Raw genomic sequence first — 22,851 nt, 5'->3', positions numbered from 1 at the left:
TTGTCAATTAGAGAGAGATTGAGCGAGTAGAGGACGAGCAAACTTTAGAAGAGCTACAGAGCCTCCGAGAAATCGTCCATGACTGGTTTCGAAAGCAAGAAGAGATTGTTGAGGTGAGCTGAGGCACCTCACACAAAAATTCCCAGATTTAACAACATATATAGTTTTCTTAAAACATAATTTCTCGACTCATAAATATTTTTCTCTTCTCACAGAATGTCCGGGAGACCAGTAGTGAGCCCCAGCCTTGTTCGCCCACTACATCCATCCCTAAGAGTGGAAGCTCTGGTATGATCCAGTACCTACAGTCTTGGTTTCCAGGCTGGGGCGGCTGGTATGGCGATTCTATGGACCCAGACAAAAACCCTGACGGGCTTCTCCCAAGCCCTTCCTCCTGGGATATTTTGGGTGAGCTACATTTAGGGTGGCCATGTGAATCCATTAAAGTTTTGCGCATAAAACTGAACAAAGAAAAAAATAGTACCCAGTAGAACTGATTAAACTGAATATCACATTTGATCTTAATGTTGTTGTTTTTTTTTCCTGCAGCAGAAACAGATGACTTTTTTGACCCACTAGAGGACTCCCACACTCTCAACACATTTACCAGGCGGGATTACTTGTTTGCTCGCCTGGAGTTCTTACTGGAGAAAGGTGGAGTTACTCTCTTTCATCAGGACACTAAAGACAAGATAACACATGAGAGTGGCGTCATCCAGCTAGAGGTTTCAGGTCAGAGGAACATTTTGAATATACCGTAATTTCCCGAATATAACGCACACTTTTTTCCCCCAAAATCAACTTGTAAAATCATGTTGCGCGTTATACACAGGTACAGGGATGGAGACAGAAATATAACAGTGCCCTCCATAATTATTGGCATGATTTTTTTTATTCAAATAATATTGGACTTTTATGGAAAAAAGGAGAAAAATCCAACCTTCAATACGAGTGCATTCATTCAGTGGAGAAAAAAATCCCACATAAAGAAAAAATTATTTGACATCAAATAATGTGTGTCACAATTATTAGCACCCCTGGTGTTAATACTTTGTACAACCCCCTTTTGCCAACAAAACAAGGTCTGGGGACTGAGATGGCCATGGGAGGAGCTTGATTTTGTGTCTGGTGAACCATTTCTGTGTCGATTTGGCCATATGTTTAGGCTCATTGTCTTGCTGAAAGACCCAGTGACGACCCATCTTCAGCTTTCGGGCAGAGGGCAACAGATTTTGATTTAAAATGTCCTGGTATTTCAAAGCATTCATGATGCCATACGCTAGAGCTGGGATTCAGAGGCTCCGATTCGATTATAAAACGATTATTGATGCACCCCCGTCCTTTTTTTAATAAATGTTTTGTACATTAATTCAAAAATCCTCTCAGGCAAAACCAAACTACTATTTCAGTATCAAGTTAGCATATAACAGTAAACAAATATACAAAAATAACAGTAAATAAAATACTCCAGTCCCCATTCTATATCAGCAGCTTTAAACTGCATTCAATTAATTTAATGTTGTGATTCAACTGTTAGTTGGTAAAATTGTTCCCGTTATGCCATAATTTCACTTCTGTCTACTTTGTCAAAGTTTTAAAACTATTTCATCATTTAAAGATAGATTCAAGACAAAATTCTGCCGATTTAGGAGTATTTTAGATAAAAAGTTAATTAGGTTCGCTACAACAGAGCCTTCTAGAGAATTCACTGCTTTAGTACTGCTTTAAGATGGCGGCTGTTTACTAATGCCGGAAAGTCTGTCATTTCGCATCTCGGTTCAATAATATTTGTTCTAACACCGCCTTCGTCTGTTATTTTGCATCTAGTTCTACATATATATGATATCTACTGTACCCGTATGTTTGTAGCAACTAGCAACTGGGCCGTTGTTTGTAGCAGCTGTCGGCTGCAGTCAGGTATGATTGTTTTTTATCTAGCGGCATGAGTTGAACATGATATTTACTCTCGGTCTGTTCCTCATTGCGTCCCAAAGACAGCGCTGACTGTGTTTTACTTCCGTTTTACCTGGTATAATTCAATAATTGGAATTTGGATGTTTGTGAATTCTTCTCGAATCTTCCATGGCCGAATCGCGAATAATCTAAGAATCGGAAATTTCGCACGCCTCAACCATACGCCCTATCAAGGTTCCCAGGGCCTTTGGAAGCGAAACAGCCTCACAGCATCACTGACCCACCCCCATACTTCACAGTGGGTATGAGGTGCTTTTCAGCATGCACATCTTTCGTGGCACGCCAGACCAACTTGGAGTGTTTGTTGCCAAAAAGCTCAATCTTTATTTCATCTGACCAAAGCACAAGGTCTCAGTTGAAGCCTGGGACCATGTGTATTTTTGTGTGAATTGGAATCAGAACCGGAATTGTTCAAGTTCAAACAATCCCCAACCCTAATTTTGACATACCTGAGACCATTTCTCTTTACAAATCACTTATCGAAAATATAAAATTATTGTTTAAATAAACTGAGACTGTTTGGTTCCAGTGGTGATCACGACGCCTAGAGGTTGAAAAGAAAACGGTTGTTAGCCTTTGTATCATAGTTTGCCAATTTTGAGGCCATTTCTTAACCAATCACTAAAAAAATGTAAACTCGTTCTTCCTCTGCCCAAGAAGCACTTTCCAAAGGAGTTTGACAACCGTTCAATTCATGATCTCTGAATAAAACCGGACAGTTTCTAGTGAATTATCATATGATGATGTGCTGTCATGTCCACAGAGGTGAAGGTGGTTGTGGAGTCTTTGCCTCGATCAGAGTCTTCTTTACTATCTGTAAAGCTGGGTGGTTTGTTTCTCAGAGACTTAACCACACATGGGACCATCTTCCCTGTACTGGTGTCTCCAAAAACTGTAAGTTTTAAGGCATTAAAATATACAGGGAAGGTTTTGTCCGTAATGTGATTTTCTGTCTTGCAGGACAAGGTTGTCATTGCTGTTAATCAGACGACGCCTGGGCAGCCCAGCAGAAATCCAGGTAAAACCTGTTTTGTAAAATTCTATTAATTTTATTTGACAGTTCTGTCACACAATCCTATTTTGGATCGTTACATTTATTGTATACTGTGAGTTAGATGTTCTTTCTTTTCTCTTGTCAGGGATTTCAAGTGCGGAGAGTGTTTCATCGCCAGTGTTTGAAATGATTTACGAGCGTAACCCTTTGAGGTCTAAATTTGAAAGAAGACTGGAAGTTAATACTAGCCCACTGAACATCATCTACAACCCACAAGCAATCAAAAAAGTCACTGAATTCTTTTATAAAGGACGTGTCCATTCCTCGGGTGAGTCAGTGCTACTTTTTCGACAGCCAGCATTACTCTGTTGTAACTAGGGTTGTTCCGATCATGTTTTTTTGCTCCCGATCCGATCCCGATCATTTTAGTTTGAGTATCTGCCGATCCCGATATTTCTCGATCCGATTGCTTTTTTTTTTTGCTCCCGATTCAATTCCAATCATTCCCAATAATTTTTCCCGATCATATACATTTTGGCAATGCATTAAGAAAAAAATGAATAAAACACGGACGAATATATACATTCAACATACAGTACATAAGTACTGTATTTGTTTATTAAGACAATAAATCCTCAAGATGGCATTTACATTATTAACATTCTTTTGGTGAGAGGGATCCACGGATAGAAAGACTTGTGACTTTGTATATTGTGACTAAATATTGCCATCTAGTGTATTTGTTGAGCTTTCAGTAAATGATACTGTGGCCATCCCAAATGCTTGATGGGAAGTGGAACCATGACTGTGCGTCGTGCTACCAATTGATATATCTTCTCTGCGTTGGGTCATAAGTTAAGGTGTTAAGACAAAGATCAATTGCCTACTTGCTTCCCCCACATTGCTTCCCATGATATTTCTAATCATAGGGAGAGGGATTGCAAGGCTTTAGCCCATTAAAAAAAGGCTCCAAAGGCTGCCAAAATTCACTCTACTCATTTTGCGCTGCCTTTTATCTCTCTATATAGGTAAAACGGTGTCAATACAGATTGAGCACGACAATGAGTGAGAGGGTCGTGCAGCGCATACGTTAACTGCATTAAAATGTGACACATTTTTTAATAAATTAATTGCCGCCGTTATCGGGATATATTTGATAATCCTAGCTTAAGCCTAAACTAAAGACTCTGGATGAGTGTATCATATTATGTTTGTAACGTTAAGTACAATTAGAAAACGATTTAATTATATATATATATATATATATATATATATATATATTAAAAAAAGGTATGGCCGATATTTTTTTGCCGATTCCGATACTTTGAAAATGACGTGATCGTACCCGATCGATCGGCATCATCTCTAGTTGTAACCATAGTGAGTAATGTGAGTCTTTTATTTCCTAGGTTTTGGTTATCAGTCCGAGTTAGAACTGAAAGTCGCAGAGGCTGCCAGGAGGCAGTACGACAAATTAAAAAGGCAGACAAAGGCAGAAATCCGACAAACCATCGATCAGCTTCTTGTGGGAGAATTTATTGTGAGTCAAATTCACTGCAGAGTTTATAACTCAAAAGGCAAATAGGTTATTTGAAAAAATGTGATGTTGTGTAGGAAAACAGTAAGCGGTGGACTATGAAACTGGACATCTGCGCACCACAAGTCATTTTCCCTGATGATTTCCAGTCAGGGGATCCAATGTTAGTTATTGTTGATTTAGGACGGATTTTGCTCACCAACTTTCAAGGTAAATTCACGATTTTTTTAATGTGACTTTGAGGCAAACATTAAATATTTTATGATTGTTCCTTGAAGATGACTCTAAAGACTGCAAAACAACTCAACCTGAAAGGGAAGACCTGAGTGATGAGGAATACCAGACACCCCTAGCCACTCCTCCTGAGTCTCCGCCTGAGCTTGACATACCCTTAAAAGACTGGCTAAAATGTCCTGAGCTACCTAGCCTCAGATCACCTGAAAATACACAGGCCTATAGTAGAAAACTTTACGAAAGATACTCCTTGTCCTTCAAGGATCTGCAGATAATGGTCGGTCGCTACAAAGACAACTGGAAAAACCTTCAGGAGAGTGACGTTGGGCCAACTCACGTGGTGGAGAAATTTAACGTATTGTTGCAACTGGAGCAGAGATTGCGCTACACTTCAGATCCTCAGCTGCCAGGTGCTGTGTTGTCAGGAACCCTACCTGATCTGAAAGTCCATATCAACCTTGAAAAGATGACAGCTTTGAGAAGTTGTCTGGCTAGGCTAAGCAGTCCAGCTGGGAATGAGGACAAAGGCCAAGAGAAGGGGTCAAAGTCTCCCGATCCGCTAACTCTGCGTCATGAGAAAATCTTTCAACGAGAGGACAGTTCCTGGAAGATTCAAGGTTCAGCCAAGAACTTGACACAAAGCGTGATGACATTAGAGCAGCACACAAGGGAAGTCCTCGTGGAGTCGCGTCTACTTTTGGCTGAATTTAAGATAAACTATATGCAGCTTGGTGTGGAGAGCGATGGACGCTACATATCTGTTCTCAAGGTATTTGGCACAAATGCCCATTTTGTCAAGCGACCTTATGATGCAGAGGTCTCTCTTACGGTCCACGGTCTCCTTCTGGTGGACACCCTACAAACGTATGGTTCAGACTTTGACCTTTTGGTTTCATCTCATAAGAATCTCAGTTTTGACATTCCCACTGGCAGTCTTCATGAGAGCCAGCCATCTTCCCCAATGTCATATGAGAGCAGATCTTCCGAGCAACCGATCCATCCCACTGAGTCAACTTCAGGATTACGGCCAGATAGAATCTCAGCTCTCAGTTCCTTTCTCAAGGATCAAGAAGCCCTAATTAAACTTGAGTACCAGTTTGTGAGCTCAGATTGTCCTTCCATGAACCTGGACAGCTCTCTTCAAGTGATAAGCATGCAGGTCAATAACTTGGACATTATTTTAAACCCCGAGACCATGGTGGAACTTCTTAAGTTCCTTCAAAAGTCTTTCCCCAAGGAAGAAAGCACTTGGTCATCATCATTGCAACCACAGTCTGTACAGCCCTGCACTGAAGAAGAAGAAGATGGAACTTTTCAGTCAACATATGATCACAACAAGGAGTTAACCGTCGAGATTCATAGACTTAATCTTCTTCTCCTTAGAACTGTGTCCACGGGCACAGTTTTGGGTGCTGAGAAAAAAGGTCTGAAGATTGCAACCGCAAGCATAACCGGCACCAAGGTTAATGTTTCCATTGGCAGTCGAATGGATATTAATGGGTCCCTTGGTGCCATTCAGTTGGTAGACTTGACCCAAGAAGGAGGCCGAAGCCAGTTTGTTGTTAGTATTGGCAACGTGGAAGACTCCTCAAGTGATGAAGTTCTAACTTTACTTGCTGACAAAGAACTCTCTCCTTCAGAAGCTTTAAATTTCCGTCTTCTAGAGAATTCTCAAGGGGACTGCAATTTACATCTGCATATGGCATCTTTGCATTACAACCACTCAGCCAAGTTCTTGATGGAGTTGAGTCTTTCTGCTAATGAGGTAGAGGACAATTTTCGCTCCATGTTAAAAAGTGCAGCCACTAAAGTGTCAACAGTTCTCGCCACTAAGACAGCAGAGTACAGTGGTATGTTTTCACTCTTTGAGACTCCATCTAGAAGAAGTCGAACACAGAGTTGGTCTTATCCATTGGAGGATGAAGAAGATATTCCAATGGAGGAAACGGAACCCACTTTAGACACATTCTTTGTGAAGTTGACGCTTAATATAAACATTGAATCGCCAGTTGTGTCCATTCCTCGCAAACCTGGGCACCCCGAATTGCTGGTGGGACACCTAGGTAGTATAACTATCCAGAATTTTATTACTGGTCAACATTCTGAAGGGGAGAGACTCCAGGTGCTTGTGAAGGATATTCGATTGTACTCACTAAACATGAGTCATTTGGTTTTGAAGAAAATGCAAAAGGGGGGACAAAATGGTAGTGTTTCACCGTCCCGTAATGGAAGCATCAGTCATGAAGAACTGCAGTTCACACGTCATGACTTCTTTGAATACCTCAGCCAAGGAAAAGGTAACATTATTAATATTGAAAATGTCCAAGCAATCTTACTAACGTTGCACTTTTTTCCCACCAGCCTTCCATATATTAACAGACACCACCATTGAGTTCACCCTAGAGAAGGCCACGATAGAAGAAGACGTATATGCTTTACTCACCTCCAAAGAATCATGCAAGAGCACAGGGTTGCTCAGAGTCGAAGGAAAATTTGTCAGACCTGTTCAGGTATATAATCAATTGAAAGAATGCATAGTGGTAGAGTAACTTGAATTTGACTACAATATGTTCAATGACAATGGATTGGCAATGGCATTTTGATACAGTGCTGGAATTGTAACCAGAGCTGCCGTTGGGCAGACTGACAAAAGTGGGACTGCCAATTTAAGATATCAGTGAGCATATATGTTTGAGTGTGCTAGTTTTGTTTCTCATCCCAAATTATTGTGTGAGTTAGTACAGCCCTGGACTGACTAGACATTTTGACATACTGTAATATGTTCTTATTAGCATCGTCATTTATATCTCTCTTTATAGGTGTTCCTTTGCAAGTCTGTGTATGAACAGGTCCTTCAAACACTGGACAATTTATTTCTCATCGAGGAGCAACATGTAACACCCAGTCAACCACCGACACCCCCACCGCCAACTCCTTCCTCCACCAGACCTCACCGCTTTCCTGACCCCCACGGTGGACTGTTTGCAAAGGATCCTCCCTACATCAGCTTATCACACTCATTCCTCTCCTCGCCTTTGCCGCTACAGTCTCAAAAGACAACTCCTCACTCCTCTGCATTTACTCAGCTAAAGGTAACTGTTCATGTTGCAGAATTGCAGGTCCAGCTAAGTGCTGACCTTTCCCAGGGCTCCCAAGGCTTAATCAGTTTGCATTTCCGTGACTTGGAGGGAGACTTCACCAAAGAGCATCCGCATTTATTGGAAGTACAGCTAATTCTGCGATCACTGCTCATGGAGGATCTCTTGGAACAGAACCCTGAGCATAAACATCTCATGATGTCTCGTGGTGCTCCGAAGCCCTCGACATTCAGTCCAAAAGAATACCTCTCTCATAGCTGTCCATCTGCCTCCAATGCCCAGTTCCCAGATATGCCTCGCTCGCTGCCTTCCCACATGGAAGAAGCCCAGAATGTCTTCAAACTCTACCAAAGACACGCTGGCACTCCTTCAGCAAGTCATCGCAAATCTAAAAAGGATCCAGACTGTCCTAGCACCCCACCACCTTCTCCAACTCACCCTAGCTCCTCCCCCCTGCCAACGTCCGAATTTGATGAGTCATTAGTTCACATCAATGTGTTGCTAGTGGACCAGAACCACCCAGAGTTTAAAAGCCGTTACGGCGGTGTCGGACGAAGCATCGATATTGACTTTAACTGCCTGGACGTGTTGATCACGTTGCAGACCTGGGTAGTTATCCTGGATTTCTTTGGTATCGGCTCTACAGCCAATAACCATGCAATGAGGATGCCTTCTAGTTCTTCTCAATCTGTGCCAGGACATCCTCTCTTTGAGTCAGACATCATTGAACAGGACCCAAACGAGGTTGTCAACTCCAAACTAGACCTTAAGGTACGTTGATAGGAGTCAAGTACATTGGAATGACCTTATTGTCTTGATTATGTGGGTCCAAAGTGAGGAATATGGTGACTTAATCAGTGTTGGGGATTAGATAATATTCCAGTCATTGTTAAAATCAATGGGGACCGGTTAGTTACTGCAGCAATGGTGATGCCAATTGGTAAAGACTGAAACAATGATTAGTGTGTGATTAATGTATTTTTACAAATTTTGAGGCAATTTCTGGACCAATCGCTTAAAAAATATATAAACTTTGTTTTACATCTGACCACGTTGAAGCCTAACACCAAGTTTGACGAGTTTGTGATTCATAGTTTCCAAATAAAGTTGGACAGATTGACAGAATCCACTGATCCTATGATTTGTTCCGATTTTCCTCCTCAAAATGGGCTGATCATTTGGTTAACTTTCTTTTTGGGCATGTGCCAGTGCATTTAAAAACACAGCCACATCTCAAAAATATGAGGAAAAGTAAACACGTGCTTTAGTTTTCTAATTTTGTTTGACATAACCCAATGAATTGTTCGATAGTACATCTGCCTTACTTAAATAATCAGTTTTTGTTTTAAATTTTAGGTTCATTCCTTATCTATTGTACTGAACAAAGAAGGCAACGACCTTGCGAGAGCCAGTGCAAGCAAATTATCTGCCCATCTGGAAATGTTAGGTGTGTTGCCTAATATGTACAAAAAGTTACTGAAACATTCACAAGCCTACAACTGTGGGTGGATAATTATGTGATTCCTAACTTTTAATTTTTTCGAAACTTTTAGACAGCAACCTGGTACTGACAGGCAGTTTGGGAAGTTTGTCCCTCAGTGATCTGACCCCACATGGTGATCTCTACAGGGAACGTTTCACTACACGTGGAGGGGAAGCTCTTATATTCAATATTCACAGGTAAATATCACAGTAGTATAAATGCTGTATATAGTCCTTACTTACTTTTTGTCGCCTTCGGTTTCTGTTCTAGATATGGTCTTCCAGATCCTTACCTGGAGCGTGAATATGACATTAAGGTTTCTCTGCTAATGGCCTCAGTACAGTATGTCCATACTCAACGCTTTCAGGCTGAAGTGGTGGCCTTCATCCAGCACTTCACACAATTGCAGGACGTGCTTGGCCGGCAAAGAGCTGCGATGGAGGGCCAAACTGTAAGTGTGACTTAAACAAGATTAAATTCCAGGACAAATATGCTCAGTTTCAATCCATGTACAGTGGGGCAAATAAGTATTTAGTCAACCACTAATTGTGCAAGTTCTCCCACTTGAAAATATTACAGACGCCTGTAATTGTCAACATGGGTAAACCTCAACCATGAGAGACAGAATGTTGAAAAAAAAAACAGAAAATCACATTTTTTGATTTTTTTTTTTAAAGAATGTATTTGCAAATCATGGTGGGAAATAAGTATTTGGTCAATACCAAAATTTCATCTCAATACTTTGTTATGTACCCTTTATTGGCAATAACAGAGGCCAAAGGTTTTCTGTAATTCTTCACAAGCTTTTCACACAATGTTGCTGGTATTTTGGCCCATTCCTCCATGCAGATATTCTCTAGAGCAGTGATGTTTTGGGGCTGTCGCTGGGCAACACGGACTTTCAACTCCCTCCACGGATTTTCTATGGGGTTGAAATCTGGAGACTGGCAAGGCCACTCCAGGACCTTGAAATGCTTCTTACGAAGCCACTCCTTTGTTACCCTGGCTGTGTGTTTGGGATCATTGTCATGCTGAAAGACCCAGCCACGTCTTATCGTCAATGCCCTTGCTGATGGAAGGAGATTTTCACTCAAAATCTCTCGATACATGGCCCATTCATTCTTTCCTTTACACAGATCAGTCTTCCTAGTCCCTTTGCAGAAAAACAGCCCCAAAGCATGATGTTTCCACCCCCATGCTTCACAATGGGTATGGTGTTCTTCGGATGCAATTCAGTATTCTTTCTCCTCCAAACACGAGAACCTGTGTTTCTAACAAAAAGTTCTATTTTGGTTTCATCTGACCATAACACATTCTCCCAGTCCTCTTTAGCGAACCACAGACGGGCCTGGACATGTACTTTCTTCAGCAGAGGGACACGTCTGGCAGTGCAGGATTTGAGTCCTCGGCGGCGCATTGTGTTACTAATAGTCGCCTTTGTTGCTGTGGTCCCAGCTCTCTGTAGGTCATTCACTAGGTCCCCCCTTGTGGATCTGGGATTTTTACTCACCGTTCTTGTTATCATTTTGACGCCACGGGGTGAGTTCTTGCATGGAGCCCCAGATCGAGGGAGATTATCAGTGGTCTTGGATGTCCTCCATTTTCTAATAATTGCTCCCACAGTTGATTTCTTTACACCAAGCGTTTTACCGATTGCAGATTCAGTCTTCCCAGCCTGGTACAGGTCTACAATTTTGTCTCTGGTGTCCTTCGACAGCTCTTTGGTCTTCGCCATAGTGGAGTGTGGCTGACTGAGGTTGTGGACAGGTCTCTGTTATACCGATAATGAGTTAAAACAGGTGCCATTAATACAGGTAACGAGTGGAGCCTCGTTAGACCTCGTTAGACCTTTTTGACAGCCAGAAATCTTGCTTGTTTGTAGGTGACCAAATACTTATTTTCCACCCTAATTTGGAAATAATTTATAAATCAAACAATGTGATTTTCTGTTTTTTTTTCCACATTCTGTCTCTCATGGTTGAAGTTTACCCATGTTGACAATTACAGGCCTCTCTAATCTTTTCAAGTAGGAGAACTTGCACAATTGGTGGTTGCCTAAATACTTATTTGCCCCACTGTACTTTCTACCACCGTATCAACACAACCAAGTTGTTGAAAGCAAAGCAGTGAACACCCCTAAGTTTTTGCCTTCTTTATTTTGTACTTCACTGCAGATACGTGACCGTCCTCATCGCGCATCCAGGGTTCTGCTTGATATTGAAGCTGGGGCTCCAGTCATTATCATCCCAGAAAGCTCAAGTTCAACAAGAGTCATTGTAGCAAATCTCGGCCAGCTGAGGCTGCAGAACTGCTTCTTACCGGCTGGTGCTTACGGCACTTTCTCCGCTCGTGACAAGGTAGAGAAAATGACCATGGCACATGCCTTTTTCCCTTCTCTGGTGAGTCATAGTCGTCCATTTTTAAACCAAGCATTTATTCCATATCTAACTCCAGACTGACCCCTACTGTATTGTTTCGATGATAAACACACCAGAATGAAACATTCATCTTTTTAAGTTAATATGTAGTCTTTAAGTAAATGTAGTTATCGGGACTAAGTACTAAAGTGCAAATGGTTCAATTCTCACTTCAGAATTGAGACTGGTCGCTTGAGTAGGTTTCACTTTCAATTAGAGCACTGCTAGTTTTTTCTTGAGTGAACCCCTAACTGTTCGAATTGCCAATTTTTGGCGCAACCTATTAACCCTAGCAGTTTTCTTTTGATCCTAACTATTCATGCATGTTTGTTTCAAACTTGTGGGTGGCGCATGAACTGTCCGATCGCAAGGAACTGGGGGAAAAAATGGGGAAAATAGATGATTACAAGAACTTTTAATTTTTTAATGATTCATTTTGTACTAGGTGACAATAATAGTTCAACCAGCTAGCACCTTTGGCAACTGCTTTAGTTACATTTGGGCAATTGTTATCCAGATACAGTACCACACTTAAAACAATGCTGGGTTTCCCCATGCAAACTTCGTGGGAGAGATACCCACCGGCGGCCCATTATGTTTTTTGGTGGCAAAAAAGTAAATAAATAAAAATGTTAAGTTGACAGAAATTTTGAAATTATGACTGTTATGTCTTATTATAGGCCATTTACTAGCAATACTTAAACATAGGTTCTTACAAAAGGCACAGTTTTAACATAGTTTTAACTAACTAACAAACAAACTAACTAAAATACAATGCAATTCAGTGCAATGGCAGAGAGCTGGGACAGGTTTGCTCAAATATCGACCATAAAACTTTGCGATTTTAACTAGAGATGTCCCGATCGATCGGCATCCCGATAGATTGGGTCCGATCACGTCATTTTCAAAGTATCGGAATCGGCAAAAAAATATCGGCCATGCCTTTTTTTAATGTATATATATATATAAAAAAAATTTCATTAAATTGTTGTCTAATTGTATTTAACGTTACAGACATAATATGTTACACTCATCCAGAGTCTTTAGTTTAGGCTTAAGGTAGGGTAATCAAATTTATCCCGATAACGGCACTAATTAATTTTTTAAAAAATGTAGCAAGTTAAAATATTTAACGCAATTAATGCATGCGCTGCACGGCCCACTCACGCATTGTCGCGCTCAATCTGTAATGACGCCGTTTTACCTATATAGAGAGATAAAAGGCAGCGTAAAATGAGTAGAGTGAATTTTGGCAGCCTTTGGAGCCTTCTTTTAATTGGCTAAAGCCTTACAATCCCTCTCCCTACGATTAGAAATATCATGGGAAGCAATGTGGGGAAGCGAGGTAGCAATTGATCTTTTTCTTAACACCTTATGTTATTGCCCAATGCAGAGAAGATATATCAATTGGTAGCAGGACGCGCAGTCATGGTTCCACTTCCCATCATGCATTTGGGCATGGCTACAGTATCATTTACTGAAAGCTCAACAAATACACTAGATGGCAATATTTAGTCACAATATACAAAGTCACATTTATCCTTTAAGAATTACAAGTCTTTCTATCCGTGGATCCCTCTCACAGAAAGAATGTTAATAATGTAAATGCCATCTTGAGGATTTATTGTCATAATAAACAAATAAAGTACTTATGTACTGTATGTTGAATGTATAAATTCGTCCGGGTTTTATTCATTTTTTTTCTTAATGCATTGCCAAAATGTATATGATCGGGGAAAATGATTGGCATTGAATCGGGAGCAAAAAAAGCAATCGGATCGGGAAATATCGGGATTGGCAGATACTCAAACTGAAACGATCGGGATCGGATCGGGAGCAAAAAAACATGATCGGAACAACCCTAATTTTAACTATATCACCAAATGTGGTTAAATATTTGTACCTTTTATACTTTCTTTTATAATACTGTTTAGGCATGTGCTGGTGTTAGATTCTGATGGTATGAGAACCTTAAGCCAAAATATCACTGTTTCACGGTATCACGGTATTGCAATTACAGCTGTAAAATGTGTTACTTTGAGATATATGGGTTAAAAAAAATTCAATTAAACAGAATTTTTATTTTTCAAAAGATATTAGTCAAGTGCAACATAAGTACTGTATAATGTTAAAATAAATATAGAAAATAACAAAAAAATAACTGAAATATTCTAAATAAATGAAAATAAATGCAGTCCTTTAGGTGAGCCTAAACCCACAATCACAGCTCAACATGATTACCATCAGAACAAAACTAATAATAAAAAGCACGTCTATATGACATGCATAATGTTTACATTATACACAGACAGTTGCCAGAGAGAAAAAAAAACACCACGTTTTACCACTGCTAGACACACTAAACACGCTGGAGTTAACTCTGGTAGCTGTTGGGAAACAGTCATGACAGTGTTTACTAACCTTTAATTTTGTATAAATGCGAAATCATATTGGAGGTATTGCCTTCTCGGCAGACACCGTCCACTAGCAATATTTTATATGTCGGTTGGCCCTCCTCCTCTAAGCCACAGCCATCTGTAACTTTTTTGTAGTCAAACTATTCCCATACCAGTGATTTTGTTTTCTTCGTTGGAGGAAAAAAATTCAGGAGTTTCACCTCCTCCAGCCATCTTGTAACACAGCTGGCTCATTGACACTGAGCAACAACCAGTGGGGGAGGGTTGAGCCTTGCAGTTGCAAGCAAGGGATTTCTTCCTGCATTTTTGGGACATAAAAAATAACTAATCCGGTAATCTACACATGTCTATTACTGTTTTATGCGTTAAGGCAAAGCTACATAACCCAGTTTTCACGATAAATGTCTATTGTACAATTGTTTTCTCTTGAAAAAGGAGCCTGCACAAAATGCAGAGGCGTGGTCTTATGAGCAAACATGCCATCAAACGTCTCCCAGCAACATCACCTCCTGTTCTAATGGGAGTGCACAGCCTGACGCAGCTCAGGAGTGGGGTGGTGACCCAATCGCATCGGGTTGGTGTCCTAAATTCAGAAGAAAAAAAAAACTTTCTTTCATTCACTCATTCTAGGTGCATTAATATAAAACCTAAAAATCATCTCATTCTTTTTTTGCCCTTCAGAAGCACATGTGTGTCTTTTGGATTGCATTGCTCTGGACCTGCAGCAAATGGATATTTTTGCTGCAGAGCGTCTGCCTTGCCAATCGTGTACAGCCGCTGAAATCTCAGATGTTATTTTCCCGTCCTACTGTGTTCGACGGATGGGAGGAAACCTGCTGAAGGAGTGCTGCCGTCTTCAGCTTAAAGTAGAACGGAACTTAGACAGGTGACTCCTACTTTATTTTCCTTTAACGCAGAGGTGTCAAACTGATTATTGGCGCGGGTCACATCTGGGTTATGGTGGTTTACATGGTGACGGCGAAAACGGAAGGCGAAGATGCAAACTTTTGATTCCGGCCTCCAAAACGGAAGGATTCGATTGCGGGATTTCTCTGTTACCAAATGAATGGAACGCTTTCACTCCGTTGACGTCTGCAAATATGGCGGAACGGTGGCTTTAATTGACTGTTTTTATAATATTTAGAATTTAAATATATTTTATTTTTGTGTTTTTGTGCCTTTTGAAGCAAAAGGAAAAGAAAAATGCATGGAGGCCATTACTTCGAGTTTTTTTTTTTTTTTTTTACTGACAAGCAATGTTATACAATCATTTGAACTTGTAAATAACTACAAACAGACAAGAAATACGAGAGAAAAATTAAATATACAGAAAAACCCTGAATGAAACTGCAAAATAAAACATGGGGGGGGGGGGGGGGGGGGGCGCAAAAAAAAAAAAAAAAAAACGCCATCGCTTTGAGTGGGCAGGTATGTTGTCTTGCGGGCTGAGGAGGTTGTTGTTAAGGAAGTGCATCATTGGGTGTTGTTATAAAACTGCACTGCCCTCTAGGGCCTGGCATGAATACTACATCGGTTTCACGTGGAATTGCGACATCATTTGAATGGAGATGGAACCAGGACGGAACCCTGTAAATTGAATGAAATTTGTCGTATTCTTGGAGCGTCACCATGTAAATGGACCCTTAGACAAGACAGGCCTCTTTTTGAGTCTCTTAACAGCAAATATTCTCAAATTAACTTTTTATTTTTAATTTATTAATTTTGTTTTCTGAAATTGTTTTTTCATTTTTAAATTTAAGGTTTTAATGTAAGCCCTTATTCTTTTCAAATGTTTTTCATTTCGTTTTAATTATTTTTTAAATTGAAATTAAAATTAAAAACGGTAAACATTTACATTTTTGACATTTAAAAATAAATGAATAAACACAAAAAAAAACAGTAAACATTTTTTAATTCCTATGGCTTTTAATCTTTCATTAAGGACTACTGAACATTTATTTTAATTTTATTTTTGTGAGAACATGGAATTGATGAACTTGATTTTTTTAGGGCCTGACAAAACCTTGTGGTGGGGCAGATCTGGTGCTCAGACCTTGAATTTCACACTTCTGCTTTAACCCATTGGTTGCCATTAATAGACATCCAGTCCATTTTAACTCACAGTTGAAATGGATCAAACATCTTTTAACGAACCACCAAAAACTAAATGAAAAGCATCTTTTTGAATTTTTGCATGATATTGTTAATTACATGTACTAACTCTACTACTTATTTCCAGTGAGCTGAGCCATGCAGTCCCTGATATGACAATCTACGGCAGTCTTTCATCAGTTCAGTGCTCTCTAGATCCAAAACATTACCAGCTGATTCGAGGACTGCTGGAGAACAATCTTGGAGAACCTGTTGAAGAATTTCTAAGACCCTTCAACCTGCAAGATCCCAGCACCTATGTAAGTTGCCCCACACGAGATATGACGATTTCGCTTGACATCTGTGATATGGACAAAACCTTATTTTATCATGTTGGCGCCAACTATCAGCATAAAAAGAGGACAGGAAATGAAGTGGTATTAATCGGTGGTATTTCTTTTCAGACGGTGTTGAGTGGAGACGTCTTCACCAACTTGTCAATTTTAGTGGATATGGTGGATGTCAGCCTGGAGCTCATAGACAGCAGTAAAATGCAGAAATCCTCACTAGCAAGGTTGGCCTTTACATTTTTATTATTGCTTTTTTTTTGTCGTTATTTACAATAGGACTGCTACAGATGATTATTTCGATAGTTGAGAATTCACCAATTATTTTTGCGAATACTAAACTAATCAGCTCAGATATAAATCACCTTTTATTTACTTTTATGTTACTCTGGGCTTTTATGTTACTCTGGGCTTTATATTTAAGCCATTAATGTGCATTGGAACCAAAACATATGTGCTGAGAATGTTAGACTATTAATATTATGTAATTATATTACTCTGTCATTGTCTTCCTATGCAAAAAAGGTTGTTTGCAAACATATAATTTTGATTCATTGGAAACTGCTTTCAACGATAAAATGTTTAGTATTTAGAACTAGAAAATGCATAAAAAAAATTTTTTCCCCTTTTTTAGTTCATTGCTATAATCTTTTTTTTTTTTTTTATGGTTAGTGTTATGGCTAAGCAGCCAAATTCAAAACACCACCTTTTTCAGTAGAGTGGGCACTCAACCATTGCCCTCATGCCCCAAAATGCCATCACACTTTCTCTTATCATAATATCACTTACACTGGAAATTTGAGTTAAATAGGCCAATCAGTTTCCAAGTTATGGTGGAATTCCTTTTGAGACCTTTGACCCCATTACCACAAAATTTCATCACCTCCACTTTTCTCTTTCATTTTACTAACGTATTCTGCCAGTTCGATAGTAATCCCTTTAATTGCTATTAAATTATGTAAAACACAAACATACTGACACACACACATATGGAGCCAAATACATTATCTCCATCTTCCATAGTTGTTTGATTTGCCAGTTGAGGTAAAATTTTAAAAATTAAGTTGATCATATCTACTTTTAAGAGAACAACATATTTAATGTCAACACTGTCCCTAAACAATTAGTCATCTATCAGAATAGTTATTGATTGATTTTATAACCGACTTGTCGTCCATTACTTGATTTGTAGTGGCAGCCTGTCTCTCCAAAACCTTATTTTTTCGGGCATTTTGTATAGTAAATTACACATTTTAAAAATGTTATCTTGTATTTTTTCTATTAATAACAAACTGTTAGGTCCTGAAATATTTGGATAATGTTCGAATAACTTCTTACAAGTCAATTGTACAGTTATAATTAAGCAGTGAGGCTTTAATTTTTAAACAGTAAACATTTATTTGTGTCTCTAAATAACTTTGTAAACTACATTTTTAGCAAGAACAACTCGACAACAACTTTGTTCAAATATATTTATAGTGCTTTCACCGGCACTAATGAACTTTGAGGAGGCTGGCAGGAACCCTGCCACACAACAAAAAACTACAAATGTGCTGACTTCTTTACGGCATATGTCACTTCCCCCTTTCCCCATTCATTATAAAGACGGAATTCGATGCGACCGCTTTTGCATAAATTCTGCAAAGATGGCAGAGCAACAAAAGAGCCAAAAAAGTTTTGTCTGAGGTGGAAAAAAGGGAGGCTACCAGGATATACAGAATAAACATTTGCCCGGTTTTCACTAACTAGCGTGAAACCCCCCCCCCCCCCCCCCCCCCCCAACCCCAAAAACTGACGAGATCGGGTGGGGTGGGGTGGCTTAGCCACACTAAGCCATGCGGTTGCTAACCAACATATGCTATTGTTTAGCCACAACTGGATTCATTACCTCATTACTATTCATCCTTCACACAGCCACTTGAAACAAGAATGTTGATTAATCCATCTGCAGGCGACCGCGAGATTTTTTTTTTGATTTACTGATGATTTTGCGACACTGTGTGGGAAACACAGTCTTCCTTAAGGCAAAACACTGCTGCTTTTGTCCACCGGCTACACTAAAATTGACCAAAACTGAAAAGTTACCAAATGTTGCTTTAGCTCATTGCTCACCATTGACAACCATAGATGTCCATTTCATTTATACTTGGAGGATTTGGTTATGAATGCTAATGTTACATTGCCACTGATGGCGCAGGACGATCAATCCATCTTGACTGGGAAGTCTCCCAATCAAAATGGATTGGATGTCTAGCGCCGTCAATGAAATGACCTTTTTCATTGCATGTTTTTTTGTTTGTTACCCAAAGGTTTAACTTCTTGAAATCCAAGCTCCTCTTTGAGAGTTTCTCCAATGGATCCAAATCAGTCAATCTGGTATCTCACTCGCTACTTGCATATGACACACGCTGCACTGGCCAAAACGAGAGCACTAGTGGACCTGATGAGACCAAGCACAATGTATTCGACTGTATTCTCCAGCCTTCAAAAACTGGCACAAACCAAGCTTCTCTGCAACTAGAACTACATTACAGGTAGACTACTTAGAAGAAAATCTTCTCAATAGATCAGAACTGAACCGACATTTCGGTTGGATAATGTAATCTTCTCCAACTTCTTACAGGTCGACCCGAGACTCGTCTTGTTTCACAGTGGTCCTGAATAACCTAAGGGTTTTTCTTATCTTTGACTGGCTTCGGCTCGTGCAAGAGTTCTTGCGGTTGCCAGTGAAAAAGACGTCAGGAGCTGCTGTGAATGTTCAGTGTGCATGTAATGCCGGCACTGACTTGGAAGCAAATGCTCATAGCTTAAACACTGGGGCTGTTATACCAAAGAGGGTCAAGAGTGGCGTGGTCACCAAGAGATCCACTGTGCCTGTTACACACAGTCGCTCCATGGAGGTTAAGGTCAATGTTACAGGTCAGTCATTAGCCTTAATTTAACTCTCCCAATCCATTTTGACTGGGAGAGGCTGTCAGCGAATAATCATTTGTGGCAGCCCTATTGTAAATAATGAAGAAATAGCAATAATAGAACTGTAAAGGTCATCATCCAATCAGCAGCCGTATATTTTTGAAGGTGCCTCCCCAAGAAAAAAAGTCTTCATTGGATCTTTACCAGATTTATATCTGAAATATATTCCTGGCGGATATAAGGAAAATTCAATCTGTAACCATCGACTGCACTATCAGTTGACGGGACACGGGGCTCTGTGCCGATCCGTAGGGGGCCTATTTTCAAAAACTTAAAATTCAATATTTTCAAAACCAAAGCCGCTAGCAACCTAAAACCAAAACAATCACATCCCTTAGGCATATATGAGTCTCCATGAGCAGCGACATAAAAAAATTCAAATTCGTTCCCTCATAAAATCCGGATTATTTATTTTTTTATACAAGTGTAACAAAACTTAAAATGGCTATGAAATTCTCAAATGTTACGCTAGATGCACAAAAATCACCAAATGCTGAGATAATCACCTATATTTTCAGGATCAATAGGAATATTTAACATGTAAGTTTTTGCACAAAATAGCAACTTAAATTTTTTTTATTGTAAGTTTTCAACAGCTAATAAAACACTCCATTTTCACATCAGAAACTTAATACTTGGAAAACATTCAGAATCATCTTAATTTTACTCAACAAAAGCAAAATTTGCATTTTTCTAGATACGATCACATCGTATTTAAGTGAGTTCAAAATCCAACATGGCGGCCATCACAAAATAGTTTTTAAGCTGAAAAGGCTTGTAAATAAATGCTTAAATCGTGGAATTTCTATAGATATGAACGTAAAACAGTCTAGATTCTTGGTTAAAGGCAAAAAAACGGACAGTTATCGTTAATTTTACGTAAATATTTCAAGCAAAAGTTACGGTATTGTGTAATCCAACATGGCAGCCGTCACGAAACAAAGAGCTTTTTCAGTTGAAAATTCTTGCAAATAAATGCGTTCATACCTAAAATTCTATAGATATGAACATGGAACAGTCTCAATTCTTGGTTAAAAGCAAAAAACGGGCGGTTATCATTCATTTTATGTAAATATTTCAAGCCAAAGTTACACCAATTTTATCCATTGATTTTTTTTCTTCTTTTTTTTCAAGTGCATGCATGGTGCTATTTAATATAATAATTACCTCGAATCCTTGACCAAATCACTCTTGAGACACTTCTGCCTACTTGTATGCAGTAAAACCTTCATCCTATTTCCACCTAAATCCGGCGTTGGAATGCAGCGTTTGTTTGAGTTTATCACAGTGAAAGCCAACTCAACGTTCTGCCTGGGTCGGCCCCCTACGGGAAGGCGTGGTGCAATGTCTGTGGGAGCTGTCTTGTCAACTGATGGTGGAGTCTATGCTGTAACAATCAAAATTGTCACTTGCTCAATGAAGGATTAACATGGTAACATTAACTACTCTAACAATTTAGGGGAAATTGTTGTAATTCAATTAAACATTACGTCTATGATTCATTTCAGTTTTTGAAAATTACTAGTTCATAATACAGTGAGGATGAAAAATCTTTTTCTTTTCAGGCACTGAGTTTGTCATTGTGGAGGACTCAAGCTGCCTGGATACCAATGCCATCATTCTTAAAGGCACCACTGTTCTCACATACAAACCTAGGCTGCTGGACCGACCCTTTTCTGGAAGTCTTGCCGGCATAGAGGTAAACCTTGTTGTGCTACATGCATCTTTATCATACTAGATTATGAAGCATTATTATTGCTACACATAGTTTTGGGTAAATAAAACCTATTGCGCTTAATACACTTTCATTTGGCAACTGATACTTTTAAAATTGTACACTCAAGAAGCTGAGTAGACATTAATATCTACAATTTACAAAGATTCTTAGAATGCAAAATTTTAACTATATTTCCGGATCATTGTTTATTAGTCTCAATTCTGACTCCTTTTTTCACCAACAGGTGTTCTCGTGTCGGCTTGGCAGTGAACAAGAGACGGCGCTGTCCATCATTGATCCAGTCAATATTCAGGTGGAGCTGTGTGGCAGCCCGACTTACCAAAGCAGCTCAGGTCTACTCGATGCCTTTAGTGTGGAAGATATTCCACCGTTGCTAGAGGTCAGCCATTCTTATGTTGTTAATATGTGCTGTACAATAATTGACTTTCAACAAAAATAACATCAAAAGTGCTTTCAATGGGGCCCAAAAACTGTAATCTGAATGACAGACTTAGTCTAAATCCAAATAGTATAACTGTACGATTGTTTTATTATGCAAGGTTATTATCTAGGGCTGCAGCTATCGAATATTTTAGTAATTGAGTATTCTACTGAAAATTCAATCAATTACGGTAATTTTCGGACCATAAGCCGCTACTTTTTTCCCCTCATTTTGAATCCTGCGGCTTATAGTCAAGTGCGGCTTATTTGTTAATTTTTTGTGTTAATAAGTAACACTATATTTGACAGCGGCATCATAAGACTGTCATAAGACTACTAATTATTTACTAATGCTCATGGCAGTGTCATGTCGTAATTCTGATGGTCTTATGACAGTTTTATGGGGCCACTGTCAAATGTGATCCTAAAATAACTAGCTAGTTAACTATACCTAGCAAATAATGAAACAACTTGGAACAGTAACTGAAGAAATGATGAGCACAGAACATGAATTTTGATTGTTATTTACATCTGTAGCGCTGCAACGCATGCTAGGAGGCATGTTGGACGACAACAGTGTTGACAGTAGGTGGGAGCACTGATGGCCAAACGAAGCTTCTTGGAGCAATTAGGCTTTGCAGCCAATTGGTTTAAAGCAGGGGTCCCCAAACTACGGCCCGCGGGCCGGATACGGCCCGCAGCCACATTTGGTCCAGCCCCCTGAACAAAAAAAAAAAAAAAAAATTGTAAAAAAAAAAAAAAAAAAATTATTATTATTATTATTATTTTATTTTTTTTTCAATAGAGTTATTTATGTCCTGGCTTTTTTCTGTGAAGAACTGAGCAATGGTTATTTGGTTATTATCTATTTAATTAATACAGTATTATTATATTATTTTATATTACATGATATTATATTATATTATATTATATTCGGGGGTGCACATAAGTGGTCCGCACATGCGTACTGGACGTAGACAAACACGCTGGCCCTCAACGGCTTCCATACGCTTTTGCGTACCGATGGCTGACCACTCTATTTGCGGCGGACACGAGAAAATAACTTCTCAAAATGTCGATGAGGCAGGCCACACTGAGTAATTACTTCCGTGTTCCCCCACCCCCGTC

General features: G+C 39.4%; 1 protein-coding gene across 4 annotated transcripts in view; it reads left to right on the top strand.

Moving 5' to 3' along the window:
• Window positions 1-22,851, top strand: part of vps13d (vacuolar protein sorting 13 homolog D) — an 88,732-nt gene that overhangs the window by 20,095 nt on the left and 45,786 nt on the right. For 3 of the 4 annotated variants that reach the window (XM_057822794.1, XM_057822813.1, XM_057822785.1), the window contains exons 12-34: window positions 12-113; window positions 216-408; window positions 550-732; window positions 2,738-2,868; window positions 2,935-2,992; window positions 3,114-3,296; window positions 4,378-4,508; window positions 4,583-4,715; window positions 4,784-7,036; window positions 7,101-7,249; window positions 7,559-8,608; window positions 9,194-9,284; window positions 9,391-9,517; window positions 9,591-9,771; window positions 11,495-11,719; window positions 14,590-14,728; window positions 14,836-15,040; window positions 16,394-16,565; window positions 16,710-16,819; window positions 18,902-19,126; window positions 19,216-19,511; window positions 21,131-21,264; window positions 21,527-21,682. In XM_057822794.1, coding sequence (XP_057678777.1) covers window positions 12-113; window positions 216-408; window positions 550-732; window positions 2,738-2,868; window positions 2,935-2,992; window positions 3,114-3,296; window positions 4,378-4,508; window positions 4,583-4,715; window positions 4,784-7,036; window positions 7,101-7,249; window positions 7,559-8,608; window positions 9,194-9,284; window positions 9,391-9,517; window positions 9,591-9,771; window positions 11,495-11,719; window positions 14,590-14,728; window positions 14,836-15,040; window positions 16,394-16,565; window positions 16,710-16,819; window positions 18,902-19,126; window positions 19,216-19,511; window positions 21,131-21,264; window positions 21,527-21,682 — 6,627 coding nt within the window. The remainder of the gene's footprint in view (window positions 1-11; window positions 114-215; window positions 409-549; window positions 733-2,737; window positions 2,869-2,934; window positions 2,993-3,113; window positions 3,297-4,377; window positions 4,509-4,582; window positions 4,716-4,783; window positions 7,037-7,100; window positions 7,250-7,558; window positions 8,609-9,193; window positions 9,285-9,390; window positions 9,518-9,590; window positions 9,772-11,494; window positions 11,720-14,589; window positions 14,729-14,835; window positions 15,041-16,393; window positions 16,566-16,709; window positions 16,820-18,901; window positions 19,127-19,215; window positions 19,512-21,130; window positions 21,265-21,526; window positions 21,683-22,851) is intronic. The other variant, XM_057822803.1, reaches the window with a different exon arrangement.

The sequence above is a fragment of the Corythoichthys intestinalis genome, chromosome 2, assembly GCF_030265065.1.
Source record: "Corythoichthys intestinalis isolate RoL2023-P3 chromosome 2, ASM3026506v1, whole genome shotgun sequence".
Lineage (NCBI taxonomy): Eukaryota > Metazoa > Chordata > Actinopteri > Syngnathiformes > Syngnathidae > Corythoichthys > Corythoichthys intestinalis.
Note: the sequence above shows the minus strand (reverse complement) of the source record. Positions and strands in the feature narration are given on the sequence as shown.